The sequence below is a fragment of the Brachionichthys hirsutus genome, chromosome 17 (genome assembly GCF_040956055.1).
Source record: "Brachionichthys hirsutus isolate HB-005 chromosome 17, CSIRO-AGI_Bhir_v1, whole genome shotgun sequence".
Lineage (NCBI taxonomy): Eukaryota > Metazoa > Chordata > Actinopteri > Lophiiformes > Brachionichthyidae > Brachionichthys > Brachionichthys hirsutus.
Window position 1 is genome coordinate 12,993,756 of NC_090913.1, and position 23,445 is coordinate 13,017,200.

A 23,445-nucleotide genomic window follows, 5' to 3' on the forward strand; every position below is an offset into this window, starting at 1 on the left:
TGTAAAGTAAAACAACAATAAAAACAACCTTAAAAAAAAGATAAATAAATCTGTCCTATCTCTGGGATGGAGTTTTTTTAACTTAGTCTATATTTGTTGCATAACCCTATAGCATAGTGCTGTAGTTTTGCATTTTATTATGTCATGTTATATTGCACGATTCACCCAGAAAAAATTCTAGTTTGTGACTCCTTTCAGTGACGATGGTGAACAAACCGATTCAGATTGTTACAATGAGAAAAACAAGTATTTGAACACCCTGCGATTTAGCAAGTTCTCCCACTTCGTAGTCATAAACTGGGTTCTATGGTTCCTCGGGCCGGGTTCCAGTTCTCGGTAGTCATAAACTGGGTTCTATGGTTCCTCGGCCCGGGTTCCAGTTCTCGCACTGTTTTCATGACAAATCTGTGCTGTTAAAATGCATTTTTAGAATGATTAGAAAATATAAAATGCCATTAGCAGTAGTTGTAGTACCGGAGACTGTCGCCGGGCGGCAGCAACGTCACTGCTGCCGCGCTTGGCGCCCCGCCCATCTACGTCAGAACCGCTTGTCGCGCAGGCTCAGCCGTTCCACCGTGTTCGGGACCGCACACGGGAATCACAACAAACGGCCGTCGTTAGCTCGCCGACTGAAAGGGGGTCGGCGTGAACGAGAGGAACCGGGGCGCTGCGGTCGGTAACGTTTAGCAGCAGAGCACCGACGCTCAACCGAAACCCGGTAGCCTGTGTGTTCAGTCCACACACACACACACTAACGGTGACGCGCTGGTGATCATTAAGATAGAAAACTGCTGATGGATCGATCAGCAGGCTGCTAACCACTGCTAATATTAGCCGCACAAGCTATATGCTATCAGGCTAACTTTAAACGGCTTCCGCAGCAGCATTGGCTAACCGGCCCTCGGTGTTGTGGAACGGTTACCGGTTACCATGCTCTCCTGCCGGTAGTCGGTGCTGGAGTACCGTCCTGGCTACAGCCGCCCTCCCGGACCCGGGCTCCGGCGGTTCGGGTTCATGTAGGCCTCACAGCGAGCAGCGATGCAGCAGCTGCAGTACGACTTCTTCAGCGATGAGAACGCAGCCAAATGGCGAGGCCTGCTGGTGCCTGCACTGGAGAAGGTAAAGACACAGGTGGTAAAGGTCAAACAGAGGTCATGCCGGGTAAGATAGTAAACGGGGAGGCAAGCATCTGGACAGACATTTAATTAATTGTTATTAATAAAAGTTATTGTACTTTGTTACATTTGTGTAACTTGTAATTTGTGAAATTTACCCAAAGCAACCCGTTACCCAGATCACCTGCCAGGGGGCAAATGCAGAACCCCAGGCCAACAGATGGTTGGATGCAGGAAAGAGGAGATTACCCTAATCTGTGCTCCTCTTTGGAGGCCCGCCCGGCGTCCCGCTCGGGCGCCGCTTTTCAATGACAAAGTTTCCCCGAATTTGACCTTTGACAGTTACAGGGCGAGACATGTTTTTGGTGACGCTGTTCCAATGTGCTGTGAGGATAGTCAAGCTGTGTACACAGTTGGACATGCTGTCCCAGGCCTCGTTGAGGACATTCCAGATGTTTTTGATGTGACCCGGGCGGTGGTTTGCTCAGTGGGTAACTGGCAGGGTCAAAAGCGTCGTCTTCTTTACACGTTTCTAGTCGCTGCAGAATTCCATGTCTGCTATTTTATAGTTGTGGGTCCATCACAAAATAGACAATAATAGTAGAAAACGGAAAAGCCATTTAATTTAATTTGGGGCGACGGTGGTGCAGGCGGTCGAGCGGGTCGAGAGGTTGGGGGTTTGATTCCCGACTCCGGTGCATGTGTTCACTCTTGTTGTGTCCTTGGGCAAGACGCTTCACCTGTGTGAATGGTGGTCAGGAGGGCTGATGGTGCTTCTGTCAGTCTGCCCCGGGGCAGCTCTATCTGCCCCGGGGCAGCTGTGGCTACAATAGTAGCTTCAACACCACCAAGTATGAAGTGAGCGAATGTTGGGTGCCTTGAAAAGCGTGACACAAAACTAATGCATTATTATTCATATGAATTTCAGACCTGAAAAGGTTTGTTCCGGACCTTGAATTGGCCTTTTCAGGCCTAGAATCATCCGATGGCTCCCTGAATGGTCATTGCTCAGGTGTCATGTACCTTTGTGTTGCAGGTCCTGAACCAGGTGCATCCAAACCTGGTGTCTCAACAGGAGGCGCTGCAGTACATTGAAGAACTGATCCTACTGCTGCTCAGCATGTTGTGTCAGGCTCAACCACGCAGCGTACAGGATGTGGAGGTAATGCACTTACCTTTCACAGGTGTGACTTGTGGACTGTCATGATTTCTCTTCCACTCGTCAAGAGTTAATTCTGTGTGCCACTCAGCTTGGCCACTAGAGGGCTTTGCCACCTAAATAACTGAAATACAGTGCTCAAACGTAATGACATCACTGTGAGAGTGATGTGTGATTGGTCTTTGTCTTCTTTTCCAGCTGATGGAGGCTGTGGTGATATTGAGCTAAAACGGATAAAAGGGGATCAGAGGGACAACACAGAAGCTGTTTTATCCCTTTGATCCCCCAAGTCTGAAATCGAGAATGGATCAGTCCAGCTAATGTTGGAACTGGTGTTTTGGGTCCCATCGTGTCTTCTCTTTTTATCTCAGGAGCGAGTTCAGAAGAGTTTTCCTCACCCGATCGATAAGTGGGCGATTGCCGATGCTCAGACTGCCATTGAGAAGAGGAAGAGGAGGAACCCACTGGCCCTACCAGTGGAGAAGATCCACCCTCTGCTGAAGGTACACCCATCTTCATCATCATCCTGATCAGATATTACATTTCTGTGTCCAGGTTGAGGAAAATCTAAAGAGTGAAATGGACATTTCACCTCTCATCCAAGAGTCCAGATACTTGAGTCGCTTTCACACCAGAGCTGTTTAGTCCACTTTAAACGGACCAGTGCTCGTTTCCTCGGATAGTCCGCTTTGTTTGGGCAGGTGTGAAAGCTCATCCGAACTCTCCGCGGCGCTGCTGGCTATAATGCTGTAATGATCCTTAGGGGATTCTTGGTGCTGTTCCTTTAACAGTAGCGCGCTGGTGGAGGAGGCTTCGGCTTTGAGGTGTAATAAGGGAGTTCATGTTTCGGCCGTAACCCTAACCCTCTTTGATTGTTCTCTTCAGTTTGGTGCTGGAATAAATCCCAAGAAAGAAATCATCATAGAATTAGTTTGAGGTCAACCAGAATTAATTCATAAGCGGCACCGGGGTGTTTACACCTCCAGAGTCCAGAGGAGGGCCAGACGCATCGCCACAGACCCCACCCACCCGGGCAACAAGCTGTTTGTCCCGCCCCCAGACCCCACCCACCCGGGCAACAAGCTGTTTGTCCCGCCCACAGACCCCACCCACCCGGGCAACAAGCTGTTTGTCCCGCCCCCAGACCCCACCCACCCGGGCAACAAGCTGTTTGTCCCGCCCACAGACCCCACCCACCCGGGCAACAAGCTGTTTGTCCCGCCCACAGACCCCACCCACCCGGGCAACAAGCTGTTTGTCCCGCCCACAGACCCCACCCACCCGGGCAACAAGCTGTTTGTCCCGCCCACAGACCCCACCCACCCGGGCAACAAGCTGTTTGTCCCGCCCACAGACCCCACCCACCCGGGCAACAAGCTGTTTGTCCCGCCCCCATCAGGGAGGCGGTTCAGGACACTAAGAAGCAGCACAGCGAGGCTCAGGAACAGCTTCTTCCCCCGAGCTGTGAAAGCAGTCGTCCCGCTGGGGACGCTCTGTGCCTGTCCCACTGGGGACGCTCTGAGCCTGTCCCACTGGGGACGCTCTGTGCCTGTCCCACTGGGGACGCTCTGAGCCTGTCCCACTGGGGACGCTCTGTGCCTGTCCCACTGGGGACGCTCTGAGCCTGTCCCACTGGGGACGCTCTGAGCCTGTCCCACTGGGGACGCTCTGAGCCTGTCCCACTGGGGACGCTCTGAGCCTGTCCCACTGGGGACGCTCTGAGCCTGTCCCACTGGGGACGCTCTGAGCCTGTCCCCCCGGGGACGCTCTGAGCCTCTCCCGCTGGGGACGCTCTAAGCCTGTCCCCCCGCTGGGGACGCTCTGAGCCTGTCCCGCTGGGGACGCTCTGTGCCTGTCCCGCTGGGGACGCTCTGAGCCTGTCCCGCTGGGGACGCTCTGTGCCTGTCCCGCTGGGGACGCTCTGAGCCTGTCCCGCTGGGGACGCTCTGTGCCTGTCCCGCTGGGGACGCTCTGAGCCTGTCCCGCTGGGGACGCTCTGAGCCTGTCCCGCTGGGGACGCTCTGAGCCTGTCCCGCTGGGGACGCTCTGAGCCTGTCCCGCTGGGGACGCTCTGTGCCTGTCCCGCTGGGGACGCTCTGAGCCTGTCCCGCTGGGGACGCTCTGAGCCTGTCCCGCTGGGGACGCTCTGAGCCTGTCCCGCTGGGGACGCTCTGAGCCTGTCCCGCTGGGGACGCTCTGAGCCTGTCCCGCTGGGGACGCTCTGAGCCTGTCCCGCTGGGGACGCTCTGAGCCTGTCCCGCTGGGGACGCTCTGTGCCTGTCCCGCTGGGGACGCTCTGAGCCTGTCCCGCTGGGGACGCTCTGTGCCTGTCCCGCTGGGGACGCTCTGAGCCTGTCCCGCTGGGGACGCTCTGTGCCTGTCCCGCTGGGGACGCTCTGAGCCTGTCCCGCTGGGGACGCTCTGAGCCTGTCCCGCTGGGGACGCTCTGAGCCTGTCCCGCTGGGGACGCTCTGAGCCTGTCCCGCTGGGGACGCTCTGTGCCTGTCCCGCTGGGGACGCTCTGAGCCTGTCCCGCTGGGGACGCTCTGAGCCTGTCCCGCTGGGGACGCTCTGAGCCTGTCCCGCTGGGGACGCTCTGAGCCTGTCCCGCTGGGGACGCTCTGAGCCTGTCCCGCTGGGGACGCTCTGAGCCTGTCCCGCTGGGGACGCTCTGAGCCTGTCCCGCTGGGGACGCTCTGTGCCTGTCCCGCTGGGGACGCTCTGAGCCTGTCCCGCTGGGGACGCTCTGTGCCTGTCCCACTGGGGACGCTTTGTGCCTGTCCCACTGGGGACGCTCTCTGCCCTGCTGTGCTGCTGTTGCTGATTCTCATATATATATCGTTGCTTTAAGAGAGATTTAGTTTTTTGTGATGTTCCTTTGTGTGCCTTAAGCCACGCCTTCACACCATTTTGTTATGTTCGCATAATGATAAGAATGAATCTTGAATCTTGAATAAAAGCAAAATTATAAATGAAACAAAGTTGCGACTTTCAGCTCCCCAATCAAACCGAGTCCAAACCAAGTCTGCTTGGTCAAGTGTGAAAACGACGTTATACTTTTGTTGGCGGGTCCGGATACTTGTACTGGAGAAGTCTCTTGGATGAAGGTGAAACGTCTTCGACCAGACTTGAACAAGTCCTGTTGATTCTTCGTGATTTACCTCCACCTGGGTGACTGAGAACCCACGCAGACCTCACTCTGGTGCTGATGCCTTGTGTTTTCAGGAGGTGCTGGGCTACAAGGTGGACCACCAGGTGTCAGTTTACTTGGTTGCGGTTTTGGAGTACATCTCTGCTGACATCCTCAAACTTGCAGGAAACTATGTCAGGAACATCCGCCACTATGAGATCTCCCAGCAGGACATCACTGTGGCCATGTGTGCTGACAAGGTAGCCACACGCAGTCCGGTCTGGACTTCCACCCGAGCAGCTCCGCCAGCTTCCCAAATAGAAGCCTGTTTCAAACATGGAATGCCGTGTACAATGTAAAAACTGATTTAATAACTATCATGTAATGGAAGATATCGTAACGAGAGTGGAGGTGCAGCTCAGGGGTAGCTGCGAAAATGAGCTGAAACTTAAACTTAAAGGTAAACACAAGTTAAACTGGGCTGAATGAAGGCGTCTCCTTCAGAACGGCCGTTTACTGCTGGAACAGAACGCAGGAGAACTCTGTGGGGCAGACAGATCAAAACGGTGTGTCCACCTTCCCCCAGACACAGTTATGGGCTAAAAGCTATGCTAAATTTAGCAGTATTTCACGCCCCCCTAGACTTCCTGTGTCTCACCTGTTTATCTGACCCATGAACGCACACAGGTGCTGATGGACATGTTCCACCAGGACGAGGATGACATCAGTGGTTTCCCTCTGATGGACGAGGAGCCGTCAGCCAATGAGGAGCAGACTTACTGTGAGCTTGTGAGAAGCTTCATGTCTGATGGTCGACAGTACCTGAGACAGCTGAACCTGCTGATCAAGGTGTTCAGAGAGCCCTTCACCTCCAGCACGATGCTCTTCTCTCAACATGTGCGTACCTTTCTGCTCGCCTGACAGAAAACCCGTTTATCCATCCAGGAATACAAAAACGAGTTGTGAAATCTCAATGCTTAGCGTGTTTCCTATACTAGTGACGACAGGTGGAGGTAAAACTAGAGCACCGCGATGGACGTATCTGATGCAGGCCTCCACTCCAAGCCTAACCCTTCTAGGGCTTTCAGGGCTTGTTCATGAAAATCAGAAAATGACCCTTACATCCAGAGGTCCTACAGTAGCTTATGAGCTCATAGTAAAACCAAGCTCTGGATGGGCTGTAGTTACCAGGCTGGGTCTGAAACAGAACCTTGAGTGAACCTTAGTGGTGAAATCAAAGCCCGGTTAGGGTTAATCTATTGTTAACAGCAGTCGGCATCTTCTGAGACCATCTGCTCCACTGTCTGCCTGTCAGGATGTGGACAGTGTCTTCAGTCGGATTGTGGACGTCCACGAGGTAACCGTGAAGCTGTTGGGTCTCGTCGAGGACACTGTGGAGATGACGGATGAAGGCAGCCCTCATCCTCTGGTAGGAAGCTGCTTTGAGGACCTGGCTGAGGTGTGTACCCGTCCTTATGTGCCTGGTTATTGCCGTTGTCAGTGAGGGTTCAGAGACTAGGAAAGTTTCTCGGTGAACTTGTGCTACATGTAACAGTAATGACAAAATACAAAAAACATACAAGTACAGACGCATCACAAATCAGCGGCAGCAGGAGTGGATACACAGATGTGTACTAGCAGCAGTAAAACTAGTGTAATCACGCAGTGCAAATAGAACAGTGCAAGTTATCACTTCACTTCACTTTTATTGTTTTATCCCTCAGAGGGCAATTTGTTTTACAGCAGTTCCACACACTTTCTACAACATTTAAGGGACATGTAAGACAAGAGTTAGGAGCAGCATTGTTGTAAAGGTGCATAGTATCCATGATAAAAACAGTGCAAACATGCAAACAGGTTACATCCACACACAAACACAGGCAGGGTCACCTCCTCTCTGTGGCGTTCAGGGCCCTGATGGAGAGCGGGACAAAGGAGAACTTGTATCTGTTTTTAGTGACCGGGGGAGCGTCAGTCGAGCCCCCGATGGGAGCAGCTTATATTCCGGATTTAGGGGATGATTTGTGTTCCTGCGGATCGACTTGGCTTTATTCAGCAGGTGAAGCTGAAGAACTTCATCCAGACTGCTGAAGTTCACCCCGGCTACCTCCGATGCTACACGGACGATGTTCCTCAGGCAGTTCTTGTCCTTGATGGCGAGGTTACCGTGCCGACAGACAGCCGAGAACGTGAGGACGGATTCGATGAAGGCACAGGAGAACGTCTTCATCAGGCTCCTGTCCACCTGGAGCTCAGCGAGCTCCCTCAGGATGAAGAGTCGCTGCTGGCCTTTCTTGCAGAGCGTCTCACAGTTCACATCAAATTTGAGTTTGCTGTCGATTGTGGTGCCCAGATATTTGTATTTGGGCACCAGCGCCACTGGGTGGTTGTTGATGGTGCTGCAAGGAGGAACAAGGGATGGACGCCTGAAGTCGATACACACCTCCTTTGTCTTAGAAGTATTGATCTGGAGGAATGCTTTCATACACCAGGTTGTAAAATCATCTAAGACCTGTCCATGACTGACTTCGTCATCGCGAAGCAGGCTGACGATCAGTTATGAATGTTCAAGAGACAGAATTAATTATTGTTCATGAGTCAGTCATTGATCAACTGTGACTCTCCTTTGATCTGGCTGTCAGGAACTGGCCTTTGACCCATATGAAACGTACGCCCAGGACATCCTACGCTCTGGTTTCCATGAACACTTCCTGAGTCAGGTCTCTAAACCAGGAGCTGCTTTCCATCTGCAGGTAAGCCCCGCCCCCTGAGTTACAGAGCTCCAGATAAATGCAATAATCTGAATGAATGTGCTGAGAGGGGTGGCTTCAGTTGATACCTTGACGCTATGGAACGCTCCTGGTAATGATGATGACGGTAACGGGTAACTTGTCTCCTGTTTTCAGTCCATCTGTGAAGGCTTTAAAGAAGCTGTCCAGTATGTTCTTCCCAGACTGCTGCTCAGTCCTGTTTACCACTGTCTACACCTGTTTGAGATCCTCAAGGTGAGAGTACAACACCTGTTCAACACCTTGACGTCACTGGCATGTTGATTGTAGGATGCCATTGCTCTCAGAGTGATTGACAGGTCCTTTTAATACAGAGACTAGAGTTAAAGGATACACCACTGTCTCTAGACATATATAATTTATTAAACCCATCATGTGTCCCGGTATCAGATCCACTTTGAGTCGGGTTAAGGTTAAATCTACGGGATCCCTCTAGTCATGTTCTGGAGATCACTTCGGGACTAAGGGGGTCAGAGGCAGGACAGGTTTATCCTGTTCTGATCATCTGATCACAGACCAGAATCTACGGTGTCCTGCATAATTCTGGTCCTGGAATGGACCTTAATCCAGGTGCTAGTTCTTTTTGTGCTCTGATGATTTGTAACACCAATCATGGTAACCTTGAACCCTTGTCTGTCTGTAGTTTGGTGACATCAGCTGCAGGGACGGGTGATTTCACCTGTGACTATCGGAGTTAATAATTGCTCCTCTGTCTCCATAGCAACTGGAGGAGAAGAGCCAGGATGAGGAGGATAAAGAATGTCTGAAACAGGCCATCACAGCTCTGCTCAATCTGCAGAGCAGCATGGAGAGGATCTGCTCTAGGAACCTCTCCAAAAGGAGGCTCAGGTATATCACCAGTACATGCATAATTGAAATACTGAGAAATGTACAAGTAAGCTTCCAGAACTCCTGAAGGTGGTTTGGGGCCCTGAAGAGCAGATGATGGTTTGTCTGTGTTTTAGTGGTACAGAGGAGAACATATTTATGTTGATACAGTTTAAGAAAATAAAGAATGGTGCATAGTAAACATACACATTCAGTGTTGGGACTCCTCCCATCCTCCCTTTTTCCCTCTGGACATAAATAGACCAGGAGCGGAGGGAGGTGCAGGAGGTGGGGGCGGTGGAGCTGATGAGGGTCAGACTGGTGTTATTAAAGGGAAATGTCGTCAGGTTCTGGGCGGTGCTGCCCTGCAGCTTATTGTTCTCTGTTTGTTCCAAAGAGAGGAACACAGAGGAAAATGACTGCTGCTGATTGTTGGATAAAGTTTTAAACTTGTGGAGGCTCAGATCACCTGAGGAGCAAGAGGAGAGAGACGGGTGGATGTTTGGCAGGTGGATGTGAGGACGTAGGTCAATTCACTTTCTTTTTTCTATTGTGTTCTAGTGGTAGGTAGATGTTTCAGCTCCAAACTCTTATGGTGCAGGTGGAGGTTGTCAGAGGAAGGTGTATGCTCTCAGATAAAGATGGAGACTACTCATGAAAGTGGAAACTGATGGATGAAGGCAGATGCTGGCAGATTTAGAGGGATGCTCTCAGATAAAAGTGGAGAATGTAGACTACTCATGTAGCCGAGATTTGATAAAGGAAGTTGGAGGCTTTCAGGTAACGGTGGAGGATAGCAGACAAATGTTGGGGCTGCTGACGTAGCTTTCTTGGACGCTGTGTTCACATTCCTTTGGGGTTTATTTTAAACTGATTAGAGATCAGCTGGAAACAGACTGGACCAAGTTAAAGGAGCAGTACACTACGCCTGGGAGAGACTTCACTGCTGCGTCAATGTAGTTACGAGTCGACAATAGCGACTACAAACTGCTACAGTGTAGCTACAACAATAGCGACTACAAACTGCTACAGTGTAGCTACAACAATAGCGACTACAAACTGCTACAGTGTAGCTACAACAATAGCGACTACAAACTGCTACAGTGTAGCTACAACAATAGCGACTACAAACTGCTACAGTGCAACTACAACAATAGCGACTACAAACTGCTACAGTGTAGCTACAACAATAGCGACTACAAACTGCTACAGTGTAGCTACAACAATAGCTACTACAAACTGCTACAGTGTAGCTACAACAATAGCGACTACAAACTGCTACAGTGCAACTACAACAATAGCGACTACAAACTGCTACAGTGTAGCTACAACAATAGCGACTACAAACTGCTACAGTGCAACTACAACAATAGCGACTACAAACTGCTACAGTGTAGCTACAACAATAGCTACTACAAACTGCTACAGTGTAGCTACAACAATAGCGACTACAAACTGCTACAGTGTAGCTACAACAATAGCTACTACAAACTGCTACAGTGTAGCTACAACAATAGCTACTACAAACTGCTACAGTGTAGCTACAACAATAGCTACTACAAACTGCTACAGTGTAGCTACAACAATAGCTGTAACAAACTGCTACGGTGTAGCTACAACAATAGCTATGACAAGATGCTACAGTGTGGCTACAACAATAGCTATAACAAGCTGCTACGGTGTAGCTACAACAATAGCTATGACAAGCTGCTACAGTGCAACTACAACAATAGCGACTACAAACTGCTACAGTGTAGCTACAACAATAGCGACTACAAACTGCTACAGTGTAGCTACAACAATAGCTACTACAAACTGCTACAGTGTAGCTACAACAATAGCTACTACAAACTGCTACAGTGTAGCTACAACAATAGCTGTAACAAACTGCTACGGTGTAGCTACAACAATAGCTATGACAAGATGCTACAGTGTGGCTACAACAATAGCTATAACAAGCTGCTACGGTGTAGCTACAACAATAGCTATGACAAGCTGCTACAGTGTGGCTACAACAATAGCTATGACAAGCTGCTACAGTGTAGCTACAACAATAGCTATGACAAGCTGCTACAGTGTAGCTACAACAATAGCTATAACAAGCTGCTACAGTGTAGCTACAACAATAGCTATAACAAGCTGCTACAGTGCAGCTACAACAATAGCTATAACAAGCTGCTACAGTGCAGCTACAACAATAGCTATAACAAACTGCTACAGTGTAGCTACAACAATAGCTATAACAAACTGCTACAGTGTAGCTACAACAATAGCTATGACAAGATGCTACGGTGTGGCTACAACAATAGCTATAACAAACTGCTACGGTCTATCTATGACGATAACTATAACAAGCTGCTACAGTGTAGCAACAACAATAGCCACTAGAAAGTACTACAGTGTGGCTACAACAATAGTTATAACAAGCTGCTACAATAGGTGCGTTTACATGGACAAAATTTCTTTATTCCGATCAGAGTTCAGAGTAAAATTGTGATCCGATGCGCCGTGTTCATGGACCCTAAAAATCCGATCCGATTAGGATTTGCGTGTTCATGCATCACACTTTTGATCGGAACAGAATATTTTGACATGCGCAGTTTGACCAAAAACGCCGGAAATGGTAGAAGAAGAAGTCATAGCGACTTCCGTTGTAAACAAATCATCGCTCCGCTCTTTCCTGCCTGAAACGTCAGCGTTATTTCGCTCGTTTTCCCCGTTTGTGCTTTTAGTTTCCTCCTTTAATGTCTCCGGAAACATGTTTGTCTCAGATATTGACCAGTTCTGTCTTCCGCCCGCCGTGCTTTTCGCTCGCTCTGCTTCAACTAGCTTCCGGCAATAGCAGCAGCGCGTGTAGCTGACGTCACAGACATGCGCAGTGAGGACGACTTGTACCGAAACATCGGAATAAGTGTTTTCATGCGCCCTGACCGGGTTACAAATCGGTATAAAGCACCCCTCTCGATCGGGATAGAATTGTGACCGGATCAGGCTGGATTGGGTTAGACTATTCCGGTTAAGGTGTGTCCATGAAGCATTTTTATTCCGATCAGGATTTTAACCGGGTTAAATGTGTCCATGTAAACGCACCTAATGTGACTACAATGGCGCTGTGCTGTAGCAGCAGTACTCTCAAGAGTCAAGATTCAAGATGCTTTATTATTATTATGCAAACACAATAAAATTGTGAGTTATGTGACAGAGCCCTACAGCTCTTGGTAGATGTTTGCTTTGTGTACAAATACCTCCTTTGTGAACCTACCTGTACGCAAGGCATAATGACACTTCAACATATGATCTGAAACTTGAACATAAACTGTAAATCTGAGTAGTAGCTGGCTGAGCACGATGATGTCACAGCAATGATGGTGTAATTGTATGTTTGTGCAACAGTCCAAGCTGAGGTTGGGAGTCCTCCTGCTGTGACCTCACTTCCTGTTGGACCGGACTGGCTGTGACAGTGGCCTCGCTGGTTTGTACATATTGTCCAGTCAGAACTCACTCTGCTGACACATGATGAATGTGTAACCCAGTGATAACATATTGGAGTAGTTCAGCCTGAACATAGTGGATGATGTAGGTCTGTAACAAAACATGTCCATTTCAAGGGACACTAAGGTTTATTTTATGACTCCCCCAGTGGAACAATTATTTGTACACTCTGGCATGTATCACACACACACACACACACACACACACATACATATAGGCGCACACTCACTAAGGACCCAGGAGGTGAACTGGCACCGCTACAGCTACCAGTCTACACTCCATACTGTGGACTTCATGTGGGACTTCAACTGGCTACCCCCAGTTGATCTACTGCCGCCCAATGTTGACGAGGTTTCCAGTGCTTTCAGCTGTACTGCATGGTCTTCATCAGCCAGAAGATTTTGGTTGACACAGAGATAGCTGAGCTCGGTGTTCAAAACGTGTAAGCCTCCATGTGTATACCAACCGAGGTTAAGAACATTACCACTAGCACTAACTCTAAATCAAATGATAACCTGGCACTGAGTGATCAATGATGTTGAACTGTGTATTTACAAGGTCTGGGTACCATTCACCTGGAAACAGCGCCGTTAATATTGGAACACCCAGACAACGTAGCACCATCTGTCACACTCGGGTTGAGATTGCCTAATTGCATGTCACTAAGGCTTTTTAGGCAGAGTCAGGGACTGGCTAGCATGTTGGCTAACACGGTTGAAAATGTGAAGTTAACGTCATTAAGACGAGGTGCAAAGGTCTGGTTCAGGCTAACGTTAGCTCTAGGTGCTACAGGGGACTTGTCTTTCATGCTGTCAAACTCATCCACTCCTCTTTTAGCTGTGTATATGTGTTTCTTTGTCAAGTCTGATTCCAGATTGGTCTTGACTGTGGTCTGGACCAACCCTAATTTGTTCCATTCTTCTTTGGTTAATGTCCTTTAGGGTGAATGAATTTAGAGATGGTCATTAGACTAATCAGAAGAGTTGTTTGCTGAGTCTGAGCTCCAATAGTGCGACATCTTCCCGAGGTCCATCAGGAGGACTGGCGAACGGTTCCGTTAAAGTTCTCTTGGGACCATGTTGATAACATGACACTAACACCTCTGTCTTTACTGGAACCAGATTATATTTCTGGTCCTGGTGGATCTCTGTGTTAAATAAAGTCAATTGGACTTGTAGGGAAATATTGAATATGTTTCACCTCTCATCCAAGAGAACTGATGAAACCTCTTGGACGAGAGGCCAAATGTCTTCAGGCTTTTCCTACAAGTCCAACTGACTTTATTCAATACAGGGATCGACACACTCCTTCAATAAATCTTCTTCTATGGTATGCAGTGAGTCAGCGTGCCGATTCTACAGCCATCAGATGAAGGGAAAGCACCGGGCCATCAAAAAGATGAATGAGATCCAGAAGAACATTGATGGCTGGGAGGGAAAGGACATCGGTCAGTGCTGCAACGAGTTCATCATGGAGGGCACGCTGACCCGTGTGGGCGCCAAACACGAGCGCCACATCTTCCTGTTTGACGGCCTGATGATCTGCTGCAAGTCCAATCACGGGCCGCCACGGCTGCCTGGCGCCGGCTCCACCGCAGAGTATCGACTGAAAGAGAAGTTCTTCATGCGCAAAGTCCAAATCAATGACAAGGATGATAAGGAGGGTGAATATCGGCATGCCTTTGAGATCATCCTGAAGGATGGCAACAGCGTCGTGTTCGCTGCCAAGTCAGCCGAAGAGAAGAACGGCTGGATGGCTGCGCTGATCTCGCTTCAGTACCGCAGCACGCTGGAGCGCATGCTGGACTCGGCCATGTTGCAGGAGGAGAAGGAGGAGCAAGTGAGGCTCCCGGGAGCAGAGGTGTACCGCTTCTCTGAAGCCGACTCGGAGGAGAACATTGTGTTTGAGGAGAACGTTCAGTCCAAGTCTGGGATCCCCATCATCAAAGCAGGGACGGTCCTGAAGCTGATCGAGAGACTCACCTTCCACATGTATGCAGGTAAGGATTGATGCTGCACAGGTGTTCACAAAGAGCCAAGAGTGTGTCAAGAATAATGTCAATGATGTCATTGATGAGGACTGATCAGTATGACAGAGTGGTAAGCTGACAGCAGTGTGTGTGTGTGTGTGTGTGTGTGTGTGTGTGTGTACATGTATATGTGTGTGTGTGTCTGTGTACATGTATGTGTGTGTGTGTGTCTGTGTACATGTATATGTGTGTGTGTCTGTGTACATGTATATGTGTGTGTGTCTGTATACATGTACGTGTGTGTCTGTATACATGTACGTGTGTGTCTGTATACATGTACGTGTGTGTCTGTATACATGTACGTGTGTGTCTGTATACATGTATGTGTGTATGTATTCCCACTTTTCTTTGATATTTAAAGTGTCTTTGTTGTAGCATAAATGTTTTAATTAGAAATGATGACATCATTGAATTAAAGGATGATGTTTTCAGAATGTTTGATGTTGATATTTTGTAGAACTCGGATTCTGCCATGCTTCCCCTGTGTGAACTCTGACCTGTCGTTTCCTGATCCGGCCGGATAGTTCCTGATGGTCAGTTTGTGTCTGTCTGTTTCTCTGTCAGATCCAAACTTTGTCCGAACCTTTCTGACAACCTATAGATCTTTCTGCAAACCCCAGGAGCTGCTAGACCTGCTCATGGAGAGGTAAGTTCACCTGTCGATCCTCACCTGCACCAATCAGACTGTGTTTACTGCTCTGAAGCAGCTCGATTCTGGTGGGGAGTGGAGATATTTAAACTCATCTGAGGTTACAGCAAAACAGAAGGACTGGAGCAAGGATACCTTTATCACATATGTGGCTGGAGTATCCGAAAAATGAAGATGGATTTTCTCCAAGCACAACATCAAACACAGAAATCCCCTCAGACAATCTGGTTCCCCTGAAGGGCAAAGCGCCCCAAACCAAACTCAGCAGTACGCTTCATGCAGTCCAATGAGCAGGTGAACAGACCTGAAGAAGCCTCTCGGATGAAATGTCTTCAGACCCTAAACAGAAGTCTTAGGTCTGAAGAACTGATCTCAGGTCAGATTTCTGTGATGTGGTCCAGGTTTGAGATCCCGGAGCCAAGGCCATCTGAGGTGGACCAGATGGAAGGAGAACAACCGCTCAGTGCTGAGCTTAAACGTTTCCGGAAGGAGTTTGTTCAGCCGGTCCAGCTCAGGTAGAAACTGCTGATCCAGGACCTGAATTGATGTGACGAGTCATTTGTAGAGTCACATGACCTGATGCAGAGAACCCAGTTATCTGACAGTAGCTTTTGTTCTATGTGTACAAGTTTACTTCTACAGCGTAGTAACTGCTGAATTAGCCCTTAGTCAGACCCAACTGTGCAGGAATGGGGATCTAGGCCCAGTCCAGGTGAGGGCGGTCCAGGTCAAGCATGACAGGAAGCAACTGAGGCAAAATCAACAGCTGTATGGCTGTAGTCCAATAACTGTCGATGGTTTTCATGCCTGATGTCGCAAATGGGTTCAGTTTAAGGGCAAAGATACTCGTGCTAACAAAGTAGCAATTAGCAGCTTTGGACTGTTTACTTGGAGGGACCTGGAAAGTCTCTAAGTGTAGACAGAAGTATTCTCACACCGGCCACCTGGGTTTACTGGCCGTGGAGGCGGAGGGTAAACCAATAGCGAAGCCATGTTTCTTCATTGTAGTTAATTAGAGGAAAAAGACTTTCAGCCTTGTGCGAGTTTAAAACGAGACCGCTGAGGACGATGTCGTCGCCGCAGAGTGCTGAATGTCTGTCGCCACTGGGTGGAGCATCACTTTTACGACTTTGAGAGAGACGCTCACCTGCTGAGTCGTCTGGAGGAGTTCATTGCCTCCGTCAGAGGTACGAACCTTTCCCGACAAATGACAGCTGTTTGTTGCTGACAGTGATGTAGACAGTTCGATCAGTGATCGCATGCGTTGCAGGTAAGGCAATGAGGAAGTGGGTGGAGTCTATCACAAAAATCATCCAGAGGAAGAAGCAGGTTCAGGTGAGCATACCCAGCCATAGCATCACCTTTCAGAGCTCTCCTCCGTCCATCGAGTGGCACACCTGTAGACCAGGTAACATTGACCAGTTTGACCTGATGACGCTGCACCCCATCGAGATTGGACGACAGCTGACCCTTCTGGAATCTGACTTCTACAGGTGATGTTGCTGACGCCTGTTGCATGCCTGTCTCACACCTGTCTCTTGCCTGTCTCACACCTCTCCCACATCTACATGTCCTACAGAGCAGTCCAGCCATCAGAGCTGGTGGGCAGCGTGTGGACCAAAGAGGACAAAGAGATTCACTCCCCCAACCTGCTAAGGATGATCCGACACACCACCAACCTCACCCTATGCTTTGAAAAGTACGAATCGCAACAAACACACCTGAACAACCTGAGCTCCAAGTCCAATCGTCTCATAACATATTTAAATTCATGACATTAAACATGGGTACAGTTTGAGTCCAACCAATCGGATGTTGGGGGAGGTGCTTCTGACTTCCACACAAACACCTTCACCATTATCCCCTCGGACTGGGTGACACATTTACCGTCACCCTCTTCCTCCGCCTGACACCTTGTCTGTGTGTTGTGTTGTACAGGTGTATTGTAGAAACAGAGAATCTGGAAGAACGTGTTGCCGTTGTTTCAAGGATCATTGAGATCCTTCAGGTTTTTCAGGAGCTCAACAACTTTAATGGCGTTCTAGAGGTGGTCAGTGCCATGAACTCTTCTCCGGTTTACAGACTGGACCACACCTTTGAGGTAACAAGCTCTGGTCCAGGTCCCAGTTTTAGTGCTGAGTTTATTCCTTCCCTTCAATTTCATTTGCTCTTATTCTGTGATGTGAATGTCAAAAGTTACACCGCCATCTAGTGGCAGGAGAGTCACACTACAACTATTTTACAAGAAGAATCAGTTGACTCATTTCCCGTCATCCGCTAAGGACTGTTTCCACATTGTTGAAATATTAAGGCAACTTTTATAATGCCAAGAAATGTTTTTTTTAGCAAAACCGTTGTCATGGAAACAGGGTCTCAGTCAGATCTGTGAGTAAGAATAGGACAGCGGTGTAATGTTGTGGGACGGGTGTAGAGTCCGGGGGGAAATGAAAATTGTAGCTCTTGAAGGTTATTTTCTTATTTTCAGCAAATTGCAAGTCGTCAGAGGAAAATCCTGGAAGAAGCTCATGAACTGAGTGAAGATCACTACAAGAAATATTTAGCCAAACTACGCTCCATTAACCCCCCCTGTGTCCCCTTCTTTGGTACGCTCCAGCTCGCCATTTAATTATAGTGTCTGAACCTGACAGTTAGTAATTGTGTGTGTGTGTGTGTGTGTGTGTTTGTGTGTCAGGGATCTATCTGACCAACATCTTAAAGACAGAGGAGGGGAACCCCGACTTTCTGCGGCGTCATGGTAAAGACCTGATAAACTTCAGCAAGAGAAGGAAAGTGGCTGAGATCACTGGAGAGATCCAACAGTACCAGAACCAACCATACTGCCTGAGAGTGGAGAATGACATCAGGGTCGGTGTGATATCACTTCCTGTTTACACAGTACATTAACACAGCATGTGATTCTGAGTTCTCTGTATTTGTGGAGCAGAAGTTCTTTGAGAACCTCAACCCAATGGAGGACATGTGTGAGAAAGACTTTGCTGATCATCTGTTCAACAAATCTCTGGAGATTGAACCTCGAAATGCCAGATCGTTACCTCGATTTGTAAGTGTAGCCATGGTAACCAAATGCAATGCTTACAAGTGTCATTACCAAGATTAGTGCCTTGGTCCAGAAAGGATATCCACAATGGACATAGGGATGTATCCGTCCCCATCATCTGCACGCTAACACCTTGCTGCTTACATCTGAGCTTAAGCTCCTCATCCTCCTTTTTCCAGGTGAAGAAGTACAACTGTCCATTGAAGTCTCCAGGGATCCGCCCCACATCGGTTAGGCCAAGCACCATGAGACACCCGACACCTCTGCAGAACGAACCCAGAAAGATCAGCTACAGCCGCGTCCCTGACAATGAGGCAGAAGGAGGAGCAGTCTCCGCCCCTAACTCACCCCGAACCCCCCTGACTCCGCCCCCTGCCTCTGCCGCCTCCAGCTCCACTGATGTTGGCAGCGTGTTTGACTCGCCACAGGGTCCCAGCAGCCCATTTCACTCCAGTAAGACCCGCCCACTGGTCTGGCATTGATCAGACATGAATCATCGTCCTATTGGTTGAGACAACAATGCTAGTATGAATCACAGGCACAGACATACAGGATGTAACGCTGACAAAAAGCTCCTTCATGCTAGGATGTCGGCTGGAAGAAGATCTCTCCCTGTTAGGGTTAGGCGCCTCCATGATCGGCGCACCTGGAGCAATTGGGAGGCGGTGCCTTGCTCAAGGGCACCTCGGCAGTGCTCTGAGGGTAAAACTAGCCCCTCTCCAGCCACAAGTACACGTTCTTCATTCCGTCTGGGCTGGGTTGTCTTCTTCAGCCCAAGGCCCCACCCACTGAGCAAATAGCCTTTAACGGTGGTAAACAGTTAGCTTAGCATATAGCGTGCATCTTCCAGGTGTTACTCATGTCTGTCGTATTATTCAGAAACTAACAAGTGGAAAATTGACCCAGTCACCACTCCTCTCTGCTCCTGCTCTCCTGTCTTATCGTCCTCTTCTCCTCTGCCACTCCTCTCTGCTCCTGCTCTCCTCCCCCTTTCACCTTTTCACCTTCGTTTTCTGCTGCTGCTCCTCCTCTCCACTCTGCAGCCTGCGAAAGCATCTTTTCTCTGCCACACGGTCCACGTTAGTATTGACCCTCCTGAGTACCGTATGTCATTAATGACATCACACTCACCTGTGCTCCCTCAAGATGTCATCAATGACATCATGAGTCTGCTGACCATCATCTGTGATCACCTTTCATTTCATTGATTGTGTCATGGCATTATCATGTCTGGTCTTACCCATTAGTCCATTTTCATCTAAACTATTAGCTGTGTGTGTATCTATATATATGTATATATAGATGTATATGATAGATATACAGTGTATGTACACTAGCGTTCAAAGGTTTGGGGTCACCCAGGTCAGTCCCATCGCCTCTCTAAGCAGCTAACCTGTGTTCAGCGGTGTTAGCATGACCGCAGGCTTTTCTACTCATCAGCCTTCTGAGACGCAATGATAAACACACGGTACCGTTAGAACCCTGCAGCCATGGTACCGTTAGAACCCTGCAGCCATGGTACCGTTAGAACCCTGCAGCGATGGTACCGTTAGAACCCTGCAGCGATGGTACCGTTAGAACCCTGCAGCCATGGTACCGTTAGAACCCTGCAGCCATGGTACCGTTAGAACCCTGCAGCGATGGTACCGTTAGAACCCTGCAGCGATGGTACCGTTAGAACCCTGCAGCGATGGTACCGTTAGAACCCTGCAGCGATGGTACCGGTAGAACCCTGCAGCGATGGTACCGGTAGAACCCTGCAGCCATGGTACCGTTAGAACCCTGCAGCGATGGTACCGTTAGAACCCTGCAGCCATGGTACCGTTAGAACCCTGCAGCGATGGTACCGTTAGAACCCTGCAGCCATGGTACCGTTAGAACCCTGCAGCCATGGTACCGTTAGAACCCTGCAGCCATGGTACCGTTAGAACCCTGCAGCCATGGTACCGTTAGAACCCTGCAGCCATGGTACCGTTAGAACCCTGCAGCGATGGTACCGTTAGAACCCTGCAGCCATGGTACCGTTAGAACCCTGCAGCGATGGTACCGTTAGAACCCTGCAGCCATGGTACCGTTAGAACCCTGCAGCGATGGTACCGTTAGAAACCTGCAGCGATGGTACCGTTAGAACCCTGCAGCGATGGTACCGTTAGAACCCTGCAGCCATGGTACCGTTAGAACCCTGCAGCCATGGTACCGTTAGAACCCTGCAGCCATGGTACCGTTAGAACCCTGCAGCCATGGTACCGTTAGAACCCTGCAGCGATGGTACCGTTAGAACCCTGCAGCGATGGTACCGTTAGAACCCTGCAGCCATGGTACCGTTAGAACCCTGCAGCCATGGTACCGTTAGAACCCTGCAGCGATGGTACCGTTAGAACCCTGCAGCCATGGTACCGTTAGAACCCTGCAGCCATGGTACCGTTAGAACCCTGCAGCGATGGTACCGTTAGAACCCTGCAGCGATGGTACCGTTAGAACCCTGCAGCTAGAATAGTCGTTTAGAACGTTAGCAATGTAGAGAGTAGTTTAAAGCTAGCGATAAAAACAGTGTTCTAACAGTGGTCTAAGTGACCCCAAACATTAGTACAGTAGTGTGTATATATATATATATGTGTGTGTGTATATATATGCATATACGTACACAGGAGCTGGGCATATAATTAGAATATCACACACACATCTAATGGCTGCCTCTGATCTCAGGGTCATCCTCCGTCTCCTCGATGGTGAGCTTCAGTCGTCCCCCTGAGGACGTTTCGGTTCCTCCTCCGGTTCCTCCTCGTAGACGTCCAGAGTCGCTTCCTGCTGAGTCGTCTCCGTCCAAGGTATCAAACGTCTCCTGATCAATACTTCAGTTTTGAGTTGATCCCTGGAGTGTAAAACATTATTGTCCTAATGTTGGGGGGGCGACGGTGGCGCAGGTGTTTGAGCGGGTCGAGAGGTTGGCGGTTCGAATCCTGACTCCGGCACGTGTGTTCACCGTCATTGTGTCACCTGTATCTACCCCGGGGCACCTGTATCTACCCCGGGGGCACCTGTATCTACCACGGGGGCACCTGTATCTACCACGGGGGCACCTGTATCTACCACGGGGGCACCTGTATCTACCCCGGGGGCACCTGTATCTACCCCGGGGGCACCTGTATCTACCCCGGGGGCACCTGTATCTACCCCGGGGGCACCTGTATCTACCACGGGGGCACCTGTATCTACCCCGGGGGCACCTGTATCTACCCCGGGGCACCTGTATCTACCCCGGGGGCACCTGTATCTACCACGGGGCACCTGTATCTACCACGGGGGCACCTGTATCTACCCCGGGGGCACCTGTATCTACCCCGGGGCACCTGTATCTACCCCGGGGGCACCTGTATCTACCACGGGGGCACCTGTATCTACCACGGGGCACCTGTATCTACCCCGGGGGCACCTGTATCTACCACGGGGGCACCTGTATCTACCCCGGGGGCACCTGTATCTACCCCGGGGGCACCTGTATCTACCCCGGGGGCACCTGTATCTACCACGGGGGCACCTGTATCTACCCCGGGGGCACCTGTATCTACCCCGGGGGCACCTGTATCTACCACGGGGGCACCTGTATCTACCCCGGGGCACCAGTGTCTGCCCTGGGGGCACCTGTATCTACCCCGGGGCACCTGTATCTACCCCGGGGGCACCTGTATCTACCACGGGGGCACCTGTATCTACCCCGGGGGCACCTGTATCTACCCCGGGGGCACCTGTATCTACCACGGGGCACCTGTATCTACCCCGGGGGCACCTGTATCTACCACGGGGGCACCTGTATCTACCCCGGGGGCACCTGTATCTACCCCGGGGCACCTGTATCTACCCCGGGGGCACCTGTATCTACCCCGGGGGCACCTGTATCTACCCCGGGGGCACCTGTATCTACCACGGGGGCACCTGTATCTACCCCGGGGCACCAGTGTCTGCCCTGGGGGCACCTGTATCTACCCCGGGGCACCCGTGGCTGCAACAGTAGCTTCACCACCACCGAGCATGGAGTGAATGAATGTGAAGCGTCTTTGGGTGTCCATAAAACCAACGCATTATTATTAATGTGTCTCCCCCCCCCACAGATTGTGTCACAGTTGGAAAGTCCCCCTGCTGTCCCCCCTCGTCAACCCACCTGCAGGCTCCTCCCACCTCGTTACTCCTCGTCATCACCCCCCCCTGACAGCCCACCTTCCCTGCCACCTCGGGAGCCTCTTGGCTCCCCTCTACACCTCCTCCCCCCACCTCAGGGCCGCCCATGCTGTGAACTCCTCCCTCAGGCTTTCTTTCCCTCCTCCCCCGCCAACGCCGACTCCGTCGGCTCCTCCTCACCCCCTCTACCTGTTGTCCCAAGCCCCGCCCCTTCCACCAGGAGAATGCCCCTTCCCTCTCCTCCGCTACCCCCTTTGGACGGCCCCCCTGTGCCCCCTCGGCACCTTGTACCCAAACTCCCTCCTAAGACTTATAAGAGGGAGTCTCTGAGCCACGCCCCCCTGCTGGAAAACCCACCTGCATTGTGATCTAACAGCCTGGACTTCATAAAGTAGCAGCTGGTGGAGAAGGTGGTGCTAAACAACTGATTGGTTTAGATGAATTTAAGAAGAAAAAAATACGTAAGTTATCTGATCGACCAATCAGGATGTTCTGATCCGGACCGGGCATTGTGTGCTCTTACTCTGAAAAACGCTGGTGTCTCTGATGCGACCATGACAGACTGAGGTGCTGCCATATCTGGAGCAGAACCAAAGAGGTTCTGTGTTGGTCCGAGTGGACCTGATGATGATGATGATGATGATGATGAAGTTGTAAAGGAATGTGATGAATGTTAAAACAAGGGAATAAACCGTGTTTTTAGCGGCAAGATTAAAGACCCAATCAAAGGCTGTCATGATTTTCTGCATTGTTCACAATTCATTAATTACCCTCGCCGAAGGGGGGGCGGGGGTATTGCAATTGGGTCCGTTTGTTTGTTTGTTTGTCTGTCTGTAAGTAACCCAATCGACTCAAAATTTTTACACAAGCAAGGTTCTGTCCGTGGCTCGGTCCTCCCCGAGAATGGCGTTGATCCGGATCTGGATCCAGATTCTAGAATTATTTTTACATCTGGAATTGTGCCTGTGCTGTAAACCGTCCCTTTAAGAGGGAGGGACACGAATGGCATGATGGGAAAAA

At 50.0% G+C, this 23,445-nt stretch overlaps 1 protein-coding gene across 1 annotated transcript; it reads left to right on the forward strand.

Annotated features, from left to right (window-relative positions):
- Positions 1–1,038: 1,038 nt before the first annotated feature.
- Positions 1,039–23,154, forward strand: LOC137906428 (son of sevenless homolog 1-like). Its single transcript, XM_068750689.1, has 23 exons — positions 1,039–1,119; positions 2,152–2,277; positions 2,646–2,777; positions 5,500–5,664; positions 6,092–6,301; positions 6,720–6,863; positions 8,047–8,157; positions 8,311–8,409; positions 8,915–9,042; positions 13,851–14,512; positions 15,107–15,188; positions 15,593–15,706; positions 16,275–16,378; positions 16,462–16,684; positions 16,771–16,890; positions 17,130–17,292; positions 17,677–17,794; positions 17,884–18,056; positions 18,136–18,252; positions 18,429–18,702; positions 19,293–19,328; positions 20,956–21,077; positions 22,359–23,154. Exons 1-23 carry the CDS (start codon positions 1,039–1,041, stop codon positions 22,791–22,793), a joined length of 3,939 nt encoding a protein of 1,312 aa, XP_068606790.1. The 3' UTR covers positions 22,794–23,154.
- The last annotated feature ends 291 nt before the right edge of the window (positions 23,155–23,445 follow it).